Source organism: Corythoichthys intestinalis, chromosome 21 (assembly GCF_030265065.1).
Source record: "Corythoichthys intestinalis isolate RoL2023-P3 chromosome 21, ASM3026506v1, whole genome shotgun sequence".
Classification (NCBI taxonomy): Eukaryota; Metazoa; Chordata; class Actinopteri; order Syngnathiformes; family Syngnathidae; genus Corythoichthys; species Corythoichthys intestinalis.
This window is the reverse complement of record NC_080415.1, coordinates 16,936,671-16,948,794: the sequence shown is the minus strand read 5'-3', so window position 1 is coordinate 16,948,794 and position 12,124 is coordinate 16,936,671. Positions and strand designations below refer to the sequence as shown.

At 43.7% G+C, this 12,124-nt stretch overlaps 2 protein-coding genes across 5 annotated transcripts in view; both read right to left on the bottom strand.

Annotated features, from left to right (window-relative positions):
- Window positions 1-2,102, bottom strand: part of srcap (Snf2-related CREBBP activator protein) — a 39,419-nt gene extending 37,317 nt beyond the window's left edge. Inside the window, exons 1-2 of one of the 3 annotated variants that reach the window (XM_057825912.1) lie at window positions 1,848-2,102; window positions 442-518 (exon numbers count right to left, since the gene is read on the bottom strand). The gene's annotated coding sequence lies outside the window, so the exon portion shown is untranslated. Of the gene's footprint in view, window positions 1-441; window positions 519-1,636; window positions 1,785-1,847 lie in introns of those variants that run through there. The other 2 variants (XM_057825913.1, XM_057825915.1) reach the window with 2 other exon arrangements.
- A 763-nt stretch (window positions 2,103-2,865) lies between these two features.
- fbrs (fibrosin) overlaps window positions 2,866-12,124 on the bottom strand; it is a 28,040-nt gene continuing 18,781 nt past the window's right edge. The window contains exons 11-18 of one of the 2 annotated variants that reach the window (XM_057826484.1): window positions 12,031-12,114; window positions 11,815-11,853; window positions 9,087-9,158; window positions 8,845-8,998; window positions 8,460-8,540; window positions 8,198-8,281; window positions 6,189-6,411; window positions 2,866-5,937 (exon numbers count right to left, since the gene is read on the bottom strand). In XM_057826484.1, the coding sequence (XP_057682467.1) occupies window positions 4,380-5,937; window positions 6,189-6,411; window positions 8,198-8,281; window positions 8,460-8,540; window positions 8,845-8,998; window positions 9,087-9,158; window positions 11,815-11,853; window positions 12,031-12,114 (2,295 nt within the window). In that variant the 3' untranslated portion in view covers window positions 2,866-4,379. The remainder of the gene's footprint in view (window positions 5,938-6,188; window positions 6,412-8,197; window positions 8,282-8,459; window positions 8,541-8,844; window positions 8,999-9,086; window positions 9,159-11,814; window positions 11,854-12,030; window positions 12,115-12,124) is intronic. The other variant, XM_057826485.1, reaches the window with a different exon arrangement.

Genomic DNA, 12,124 nt, shown 5'->3' with positions numbered 1-12,124 from the left:
GATGTTGAAAAGATTGTGTGTCGAAGTGATCGTATGTCGAGGTACCACTGTATTTTGTTTTCGACTTCAGTCCAATAAACTGACATTGGGAAAACGGATTAAGGCTTGTTTTCCGTTAGTGAATTAGCAGTTTTTAATTGGGAAACGGGAGACGATTCATTTCTCATTTTTTGTGTCAACATACATAAAAACAAAAAACAAAATTGGACTTTTTTTTCAGTTTTTGGTTTCCAAAATTAGAAGCAAGAACGAATGGTCAAAAAGGTACACGGACCGAAGAGCCAGTTTCTTGTTCCAACATGACTGGGATGAACTTCATGTGTCTGCATAGTCTCACTTAAAATCTGTAATATGTCAGGAACGCTTACAATGGCAGACTATAGTAGGAGTAGACTGTAGTTACATATGATCACATTTGTGCCACAATACTTAGCTTCTCACCTGTCTGTGGAGTGAGACACAGATCCTCTGTGCTTTCTACTTCCAGGATGCTGAAATTAGGGTCCCCTCCACATGTTCTTGTAAAGCAAATAAACAAGGAACTTTATTAATGCAAAGCAGAAGCTGTTGACTGGTGTTCGCTACATGGACACGATGTGAAAAGTTACTGAGTGAACAGATCGGTAAAGTCATCTCATGAATGTCACAAGGTGCGAGGTGATGAGCAGGCTAGCTAGCCGCTGCTGCTCCAGTATGCTGAGCTTGTGTATGGAGTGCATCCTGCAGCAGCAGTAAAAAAAATAAATAAAAAAGAAGGGAAAAAAAGAGTGAACTTGTGTTTGCTGCATTCGCCCACAGGAAGACGTCCGCAGCACGCGCTCTCTCACGCCACAAGCCGGCTAGCCAGTGTGTTGGCCTCCACTCATTCATATGAGTTCCTTTTAAATAAAAAAAGGACCATCGACCACTAGCCATATCTTAATTACAAAGACATCTCCTGTGGAATCTGCATTTAGCCAGTTCCATCTATGCTCGGTGGTTACGCGATCACTGCTAGCTTAAATGAAAAGAACAGACACGTCGCGACAGTATTTTCGTATCTGAAAGAAAACCCATTCAAAGAAAAGCCCATTTCGCCGTCATAAAAGAGAACATGAAATTTGTGTTTTCGCAAAGCCGGTTTTGCTAACGCGACTAGCTGGTTAGCTAGCAAGCGTCGTACGACAACAGTGCTAGGGTGGCACTAGGCAGCTAAACGAGCAAGCTACCAGGAGTTAGTCCGCTAAATTCGTGAGACGCGCAGGCGCCGCAATCCCACCCAGATTATGTAATGCTTTTCATTTATTGCTTTCAAACGTGACAAGTAGCTTTGAAGTGGGCCACGGTTGCTGAAAAAGTGCCATTAAAAGCCGCTTGTGCATGTACCACAGATGGGGAACAATCGTTCGTGACGTCAGTACGCGGGGAGTGAAATGGTTTTATCAAAAACAAAACTTAATTTTTTTCCCGTATGAATATACATGCCAAATATTTATATTAAGTTATTATGAAAAATAAAAATTGTGTTACAAATGTTCATACACATTTTATAATTTTGTACGGGGCGATTAGGGGGGATCGCGCAATTCCACTGTTAGTTCTTAAACAGCGACCGCAAAGACATGGCACTTCAAATGTTATTTAATTAAATAACTACCGTTCAATTGGAGATCCGATTCAAACCACGCCGTATCAAATTATGTCCGGTCGTAGTTGCATATAAATGCGGACTACCATTCACGAGAACGAAACCAAACAATGTGCAGTGTGCTAGTGTTGTGTCGTAAGTCAGAGCCCCCCTCATGTCTCCCATGACTTCCTCTTGGCCCCCACCCTTTCAAAAGCCGCCATCTTAAGTTCCCACCTACCTGAATTTTCCGACCAGTTTTCTTTTACTAAATTCTCGTTGAAGGAGTCGTCATCCGTGTAAAATCGCACTCAATCCGTGATGCTGGCGGTCCAAACTCCCTCCCGGTACCCAACGAGGTAGCGCTCGGCCTCGATGAAGAAGTTAAATTACGGACCGGGAGAGAGTGTCTTTCGTCGCAGAATGTAGCGGTCGCGGGGAGGAGACTTAGCGCAGCGAAATGGTGGAGCACAGCGGCTCCTCGCAAAGTACACAACACACGGCAACTCTCGCGATAACTCCACCGGCGCGACGTTTTAAATGTCGGCCAGTTTGCTACCGAATTACCGCCTATAAAAGACAAATATCAGATAGTATGTGCACTAATTTAACCAACGCGATTATTTAAATAAATATGGCTTGTTTTTAATTCTACTAAGGATGTGAAATAGCACCATACGACCGGCCATGTCATTGTCACCATGCGTTCTCATTACTTAAAAATAGGACTTACACTTTTTTGACCAAAAAAAAAAAAAAAAAAAAGACAGAAAAAAGAAAAACTGTCCCGGAATTGCTTAAAAATAGGACTTATACTTTCACTTTGACAAAAAAAAAAAAAAAAAAAAAAAATCCTGGAATTACCTTATTTCCCCATTCCAATATATTTTTTTAATCGCATCATATTCTAGCCACATATATATACCTATGTATTAAACCTTCCAAATTGTTCATATTTCTTAAAAATACACTTCCATATCAAATGGAGGAATAAATGTGTATATGTAATATATTAAATTTGACATAAACCTTCAACCTACATCCCCGATTTATTCATTAACTCATTGGCTGCTATTGACGATTGGAGACGCAGAGTTCATTGAAAGGCAGGCCTGGTTGTGAATGCTCCAGTTACATTGCCATTGATGGCGCTAGACGTCTAATTCATTTTGAGTGGCAGGGAGATATCACTGCCAACCCTCCCACTCAAAATGGCAGGGAAAGAGCACTGCCACCCTCCCATTCAAAAAGGATTGGACGTCTAGCACCATCAATGGCAGCCAATCAGTTAAAGAATCCCATTTACAAAAGCACAACAAAACACCCACACGAGAGTAGACAACAGTTCATTTAATAATTAATCTTTGTGGTCTCTAGGGGAGGGATTGGAAAGGTATAAAATGGTCATATTAAAATAATCGACCCAGTCTTTCCCTCTCAGTATGTCCACTGCGGATGTCCATGTATGCCTTTTTCAGTTCAGATGTCCTGCTCATCCATGTATATAACTTATTTTTGTAAGCAAGTTTCCAAATCTTACTGTACAAGGTCTTACACTGTCCCAAATGGATAGCACAGAGAAAGCAAGGGCACAGTCAAATCTCCCTGTCAGCGTAGTAAAGGCATAGATGAGCTCCTTGAAGAGTCCAAAGGCTGTTCTTCACCAGCATTTTAACCTTTAATGTGAACTGAAGCAAGCCTTTTGTATGATGGGCACCTACCTGGGCGGAGAGTACTGGTGCATACCTGAAACAATGACAAATAACATAACAGTGAATATATTTATTATTATAGAAGATAATGTTAAGAATAATAATTACAAAGGCATTTTGTCTAGACTACTATAATCTGGTCCTGCTCGTATAGTCCAGAGGAGAGTGGGAAACAGAGGAAGCTCTAAAAGCGCTGTGAGTGAACACGGCGTTGCACAGTTCATTTCGCCTTCCATCCTCAGGGAACAAAACAAGGCCAAAAACTGAAAAAGGATGAATGTCATGTTCCGTGATGCTGAAGCTTTGGGGTTTTCGGATTTTTGGATAAAGCAAGAAACTGAGGTACAATGCTTACTAACTCATGAATTGGTCTCATTGTAATACTGTCCTTTCACGATGACAAACGGACACACAAACACATGGCGTCACTTGAACATTTGCATGTCTACACATCCTCGGACGATGCAACTCGACCCAACGAGAATCTCAATTCTCAACACGTTTTCAGGTGCACATGCCTCTGGAAGTCATTGCCGATCCCCCCCCAAAAAAGCCTTTTTTTTTTTTTTTTTTTTTTTTTTTTTTTTTTAAGTCAACAAAAAGTGCGCCAACACTGACGGCACTGCAGTAACCTACTGCCCACATAAAATTAAAACCAGTAAAATGCAAACAATGTAGCATGGATTGCAGTTAGCGCGTTTATTCAATATCCATCTTATGGGTTAAGTACTATTAGTACACTTTCTCCTCACTAGTTAGACAACACTGGTAGAATATTGAATAAATGCTTCCATTTGAACATTTATTTGATAGCCTAAGAGTGGGCTAAACTGTCTAACTAGTGAGTGTAAAAGTGTATTAGTACATGGATCTTAACCTGGATTTTGAGGATACATGCTCAACTGACTTTCCATAATTTCGTCTAAATTGCACTGGCAACACCTCGGTGAGTCTTGCATCTTCCCCAGCAGCTTGGCAGCGCTTGCTGGGACTACTTTGTGTGAGCGACTTCATTAGCGAGCAGCACAGTGATCCTGACATTTCATCTCCTTCAACCTGTACTATCTGGAATCTCCATCTTTATGCGCGCCGAAGAGCGTCAACTCCCCCGGGCCCAACAGTCTGGATCCACGGGGCGGCGTAGACGCCTGACTGGTAATGGACGGAATGAGAGGGGGCGGCGCCCCCATTGACAGAGCGCCCACTAAACCGGCGGGTGTTTTTGCCAAGATGCCGTTGGGCACGTGATGTGCGTTAAGTGGGCCCAGACGCGAGTACAGAGAGGCGTGATGCTGGGAGGCGGCTGCGGCGGCGGCCCCCGGAGGCAGGTGGTGGGACAGAAGGCCAGAGTGCAACTGTTCCAGGTGAGCAGCGGTAGCAGCATGAGAGGGGCTAGAAAGGTGGGAGCTGTGTGGGAGGTGGGGGTGCATGCCAAAGAAGCGCGCCCGCTCAAAGTCTTCACGTAGGATTTGTGCACGCTGCTCCTCGTCCATCAGGCCCCCTCCTGGGGGTCCTAGCTGGTGAGATCGGTCAAAGTGGTGGGCCATGAGGGCGAGCTCCTGGCGGACCGCCTGGTTGGAGGCGGTGGACGTGGAAGGGTGGTGAGGTGCAGCCGCGGCCGCCGCAACGGCCGCTGCCCTTTCCGCCTCCAGGAGGCGCTGGTGCTGAAGGATTCGCGCCAGGTGGGGATCAGAACGCAGGGTGAGGTGCGGGTCCGACCGGAGCGCCATAGCCTCCCTTCGATGTTGCTCCCGCCAGGGATCCCAAGTGAAGCTGTGTGGACCTTGCGAGGGTCCCTGTGGGGTCCCGTGGGGGAAACGTTCCGCCCCCGGACCCACTACCAAGCCGGAGCTTGCTGCAGTACCAAGGTAGGCTTCGATAGCCCGGGTACGATCCAGCAAGGAAAGGTGGGAAGGTGGATTGGGAGTGGGTGGAGGGAGGGCACCCCCCGGGGTAGGAGTCAGTGAGAGAGAGGATGAGGGGGTTCCAGAACTGTGGTTATGTGGGTGGCTGTTAGGTCGATCGAAGGTGTTGTTGGGGGGTGGTGGCGGGAGTGAGATAGGGATGTGCTCTGGCTCCTCTTTGCGCTCCTCCTTCACTTTAACCGGCGCCAGGAGCAAGGAGGGCTTGGAGACTGGTGTGGTGGTCCGATCAGACTTCTTAGCCTGAGATAAAGAAGTGACCGAGGCGGAACCCGCTGAAGATGTGGGAAGGCTGCCGTCTCTTTGGGAGTGTTCGTTGTGATGGGCATGTGCCGCCGGTCCGAGTGGGCGGGAATAAAGGTCCAGAGGTGATTGGGCCGAGCGGCCGGTTGGCGGGGGGGTATTGAGCACAGAGGACGAGGAAGATCTTGGTCTGTCCCTGTCTGCCAAAGAGGAAGAGCCGATGGGAAGCCCCCGAGAAGATACTGTCGGCGGTGGCCTCTTGTCCCCATCTCGGTCACGCTCGCGTTCTCTGTCTCTGTTCAGACTGCGAGTCAAGTCCTCGACAGGCCCTCCACTACCCCCGAGGGCGCTGCTGTGGCCGTTGATGTGGGAAATAGGTGTGCTACTACGGGGCTTGAAGGAGGGCGCCACAGGAGACATCCGCACAGGAGGACGGCCATACAGTATGTTGTCTCTGCAAAACATGAAGTTCACACTTAATACCATAATTTTGGGACCACACTATATACAGCTGACAACTGTAATCAGCCTCAATATTTACCTATCTACAATCTTGATCTTAAAATCGCCCAAGCCCCTCAGGACTTTATAATAAATTGCAAATTTACTACAGCACTCCATTTTGAAACCTAATTGGCTAAAAAATACCACGAAAATCGTGAGGTAATAGCATTCAACTACTGTGTTGAGATTGTTAAATCTTACCTGTCCTTTTCATCTTTAATGTGGGGTACATCTCTTCGCTCTCCATCCTTGGAACGATCCCGCTCATCCCGCTTGTCGCCTCCTTTGGCCCAGCTAGGCCCCGCTGGGAAGCTTGACGACGTTGTGCCGTGGAGGCGGTTCCACGAATCGTGGTGGTTGGGAGCATTGGACAAGCTTCCCACGACGCTGGCGGGTGAGTCCTTAGGACCAAACATGGAGCCCGCTGCCAACCAAAGTTTCTTTGTTACTTTTATTCACATCATTTTGATAGTTTTCGCGATTATATCACATTTCATCGTTCACATTCCAGCTAGACAGCATTTATTGTTAGCAAACTAGCAGATGTTTGACAGCTCATAATTACTGAAACATCCATATTCATTTTTATTTGCCCATCTATGGTGTTTTCATTAAATCGTGACAAAGTAAAAAAAAATTAAAGAAATAGTTTGGTTCAAGATTTTGGAGTTTAGATATAACAGCAGGTTCATTTTGGTTTTACAGTTAATTACAGTTGGGAGCGACGTAGCTCTTACATAGACGTAGAGACTTAGGCTAGGTTCATACTGCAGATCTTAATGCACGAATCCGAATTTTTCGTGTTTTTCCGACTCGAGTGAGGCATTAACTTGAAGGTCTGAACGTGACAAGTCGCATAGAAGTGGACCATTTCAAATCCGGTCTGGGTCACTTTCGTATGTGGTTTAAATCCAATCCGGGCCACATTTTTCCAGAATGTAGAAGCGGTCTGAACTCTCAAGTCTCCCGAATCCGAATTTATGCAGCAATTACGACAGAAAAGAGCGACAGAGACAGGGCACTACAGTAGCGGTGCAGCTAGCGTTAGCTCTGGAGCTGAAACGAATACTCGAGCAACTCGAGTTTAAAAACTGATCCGAGTAATTTTATTCACTTTGAGGAATCGTTTAATTTTGCCAGTTCCAAGCATCACGTTTTGCCGGCAGGTATTATACATTTATTTTGAACACTGCAAAAACTCAAAATCCTATCACTACTTACAGTTTAGACTAACTTAAAACTTAACTAGAACTTAAAAATGGCTTGACACAAATGGAAATTCAATTGAAACACGTGGGGAAAACACATAGCTTTCAAGTGTGTGAGTGTTATCAAGCGTAATTACATTTTAAGGTAAGAAATATGTTTTTTTTTAAATAAGATTTTAACTTTTTTGAGTGAAAGTGATTTTTTTTCTAGTTCCATCTGAGATGCAATTTTTGGCTGTTTTCAACAATGTACATCGGAAATGAAGACATTGATTGACTGAAAATGGTTCAATATCGGATTAAATGTCTTTTTTTCTCATGTATATTTATAATTGCTCTTTACCTAAAAAAAAAATGTTTTATCCGATTACTCGATTAATCGATAGAATTTTCAGTCGATTAGTCGATTGCTAAAATATTCGATAGCTGCAGCCGTAGTTAGCTTCTAGTTTGAACATGGCTTTTGGGGAAGGAGAAGCCCGAGAATGCTCCATTTTCTCTGTGCTCCAAATTAGCAATATTTCAAGATTGCTTACACGGCCGGGAGTTTGGGCATACTGTATGTCTGTGTGTGCGTCATGCTTAGTCATTTGTTATGATGTTCCTGCGCATGCGGGTCAGTTGCTCAGCGCGTCTTGGACTGCGAATTAGTGCGAATGCGTGCTACTTGAACGGGCAGAATAGACATAGGCAGTCTAAGCGGGCACGCCTAAAAAACATATGACAAAAAAATCGGAATTGTGCATGAAGACCTGCGATATGAACCTAGCCTAGACTAGACGCTAGGTCTCTTCTTTGAAGAAATGCGAATGACTTAAACGTGAGCATGTTGTATATGACATTGATATGTGTCACAACTTACGAGTGAGCCAATACAAAACAGCAATTATGTGATGCAACTCCTAATGCTTAATGTTTGTCAAATTGAGCCCGGTGTGATTTGTTTATTAGAGTCAAGCAGAAGCCAAATATTAGAAACAATAGGGACACATTGAGACTGACCCAGTGTTGGGCTTCCGAGTCCCCCAAAGGCACCAGAATCGAGGGGTCCCAGAGGGGTAAAGGGTGGAGATCGACCATATGGACCTGAAATATATACAACCATTTTCATTAAAACTACTTTGTAGAATTCCTCTCTGCAGTCTTTCTATGCTGAAGCTAACTCGATTTCACTTATTTAGCCTGCAATGCAAACCAAATAGCCCGAGAATGTTTATAATGAGCAACTCAGAGAAACGGTGTCGAATTGAGGAACCTCTCTCACCCAAATGTGCAGCTGGGCCGAGGAAAGACGAGTGTGGTGCTGAAGGGGCGATGAAAGGCGCTGAGGACGGATTGACTCCACCTGCAGGGAGGTAACATGAGTCTAATGACGGCAACATTCACAGCGCTTATGAAAATATTTTTCAACTGATGTGTCACAAATTCCAACTTTCATTGTCGGTAAGAAAGCTAAACTCAAGTATATAGACTCTTTTCTAAACCAATCTGTGTTGGTCAAATAACACGAAATCTTTTTTTTTTTTTTTTTAAACTATCCACTCGTGGTCAATTCACGATACAAAAACAACCTTCTTGCATGTTAACTCGCTCAGTTGTTGGTCAACGTCTGTGTATAAAAAATACAAATGCTGTTTGACTGGTTGCACCTGTCGCTGAGAAAAGACTGGGAGGTCTGGTCAGGTCGTGACTTGGAGGTAAGGGCCCTCCAATTGGCCCCATGGGGCCGAGTCCACCTGCTCCAGGAAGACGGGCCAGCAGGTCACTGCGGAAGTCCAACTTATGAGGATCAGCCTGCATCAGCTAATTCAAAAAAACAGGAGCATAAAACACAAATCAAAAATCTGTTTTGGAGGCGATATACAAGTGTTTCTCCTGTAAAGATGCCTACCTTTACTTTCTTCTGATGGCTCAGGATCATCCAGGCCACATATACATGCATAGCACACCACTTTCCAGGTTTCTGCACACCACAAAAATACATGTTTGATGTGTTACTCAATGACTAAACCAAATTAGCCAAGACATTACTTTTTGCGTTATGGTCAGCCTATTCAGGACAGGGGTGGGCAAGCTATAGCTCCCGATGGCTACACTTATTTTTAAAATGGTGGGCCAGGTCAAACAAATATATATCATAACAATTAAATTTGAATATTTATGTAAAATACATGATTTTTTGTGTAATTTATAATTAAATACGCTACCTGGTCTTTTCCGAAGACCATGATAATTAACATGATTTATTAGTAATATTACATACATTTTAAGTAAATTAAGTTTATTTAAAAAAACACATTATTAATGCTAGTCTCAGTAAAATTATATATGAGTAGCATATTGCATGAAATGACTCACTGGCAGCCCTTCATGGCGATAGACGTCCAGATCCAATTGGATTGGATTGGACATCCATCGGCATGAATGGCACTGAAACATAATTAGGAGTGAATGAGTTAAGGAAGTATTTTGTGACTAATTGTTGAATTTGAAAGCTTAATCTTTTGACTAATTTTTGCTATTAATCTAATTTTGCAATTAATCTAGGGATTCTAACATTGCCACTCAGAATGGATTTGGTGTCTATTGCCGCACTGAAGCATGATTCATTAGCAGTGACTAAATTAATTAACAATAAATCAAACATATAATCAAAGTAAATTTGCGCATTTAAAACATCACTAGCACATACAGTGGGGAGAACAAGTATTTGATACACTGCCGATTTTGCTGGTTTTCCCACTTGCAAGCCATGTAGAGGTCTGTAATTTGTATCATAAGTTCTCTTCAACTGTGAGGGACGGAATCTAATACAAAAATCCAGAAAATCACATTGTATAATTTTTAAATAATAAATTTGTATTTAACTGCATGAAATAACTATTTGATACATGACCAACTAGTAAATATTTCTGCTCTTAGTTCTTTTTTAAGAACCCCTCCTGCTCTCCACTCATTTCCGGAAGTAACTGCACCTGTTTGAACTTGTTACCTGTATAAAAGACACCTGTTCACATGCTCAAAACAAACAAACTCCAACCTCTCCACAATGGCCAAGACTAAAGAGCTGTGTAAGGACATCAGGGATAAAATAATAGACCTGCACAAGGCTGGGATGGGCTACAGGAAAATAAGCTAGCAGCTTGGTGAGAAGGTAACAACTGTTGGAGCGATTATTAGAAAATGGAAGAAGTTCAAGTTGACGGTCAATCTGCCTCGTTCTGGGGAAGGTAAGGGATCAGCCCAGAACTACACAGCAGGACCTGGTCAATGACCTGAAGAGAGCTGGAACCACAGTCTCTAAGAAAACCATCGGAAACACATTACGCCGTCATGGATTAAAATCCTACAGTGCACGCAAGGTCCCGCTGCTGAAGCCAGTGCATGTCCAGACATGTCTGAAGTTTGCCACTGACCATCTGGAGGTTCCAGAGGAGCAATGGGAGAAGGTCATGTGGTCGGATGACACCAAAATGGAACTTTTTGGTCTTAACTCGGCTCGTCGTGTTTGGAGGAAAAAGAAGGATGAGTACAACCCCAAGAACACCATCCCAACTGTGAAACATGGAGGAAACATCATTTTTTGGGGCTGCTTCTCTGCCAAGGGTACAGGACGACTGCACCGTATTGAGGGGAGGATGGATGGGGCTATGTATCGCCAGATCTTGGCTGACAACCTCCTTCCTTCAGTGAGAGCCCTGAAGATGGGTCGTGGCTGGGTCTTCCAACATGACAACGACCCAAAACACGCAGCCAAGGCAACTAAAGAGTGAATCCGTAAGAAGCATCTTAAGGTCCTGGAGTGGCCTAGCCAGTCACCAGATCTGAATCCGATAGAAAATCTATGGAGGGAGCTGAAAGTCCGTGTTGCCCGGCAGCAGCCCCGAAACCTGAAGGCTCTGGAGATGATCTGCATGGAGGAGTGGGCCAAAATCCCTGCTGCAGTGTGTGCAAACCTTGTCAAGGAAAACAAGGAAACGTTTGGTATCTGTAATAGCAAACAAAGGTTTCTGTACCAAATTTTAAGTTTGATTTTTGTGATGTATCAAATACTTATTTCATGCAATTAAATGCAAATTTATTATTAAAAAATCATACAACGTGATTTTCTGTTTTTTTGTATTAGATTCCGTCCCTCACAGTTGAAGAGAACTTATGATACAAATTACAGACCTCCACATGCTTTGCAAGTGGGAAAACCAGCAAAATCGGCAGTGTATCAAATACTTGTTCTCCCCACTGTACATATAAGCATTTTAATCAACTTCTGCTAAACTGCTAAATTAATGCAACAAATATTAAGTAAATGCTCAGTGGGGCAGATGAAAACAGTGTAGGCCGCATGTGGCACAAAGCCATACTTTGCCCACCCCTGGCCAACTCACTAGAACTCAATACACATTTATAAGTGATCTCGCAAAATTGTGTTTTCTACTACAAGTGAAAGCGGCCAAAGTGGAGACAGAAGAAGACAAAGCATAATGAAATATGAATATCTAAGTGGTGTGCAAGGCCACTGAACGAGCATTAGTGAGCCAACGTGGGGTTAGTGCGGTGTAAATGAAGCAGTGAGAAAGATCAACTGAGCCAGTGCATTCAAAACATCTGTTTGTGCTTACATTACTGATTTTCAACGAAGTCCCAAATGGATCAGTTAGCTACGAGAGAAAACAGTTGTAAATCCATTTTTAATCCACATCTGTCACTCTAAATAGAAAAGACTTTTTGACTTCATTGAACCAAAACCTGGCTTGATAAATAATGGCGTTTTATTCAAAATGTTGAAAAGTCACTCTAGAAGCGACGGGACTGACTTGAAAACAAGGCCTTCTTACCCGGTGATCTTTGGGCTGCAGGTGGTGAGGCACAACCCCGAGGCGAGTGCTCAGATCCGGACCGGTTCCCTGAGGGACAAGAGGCTGTCGCAAA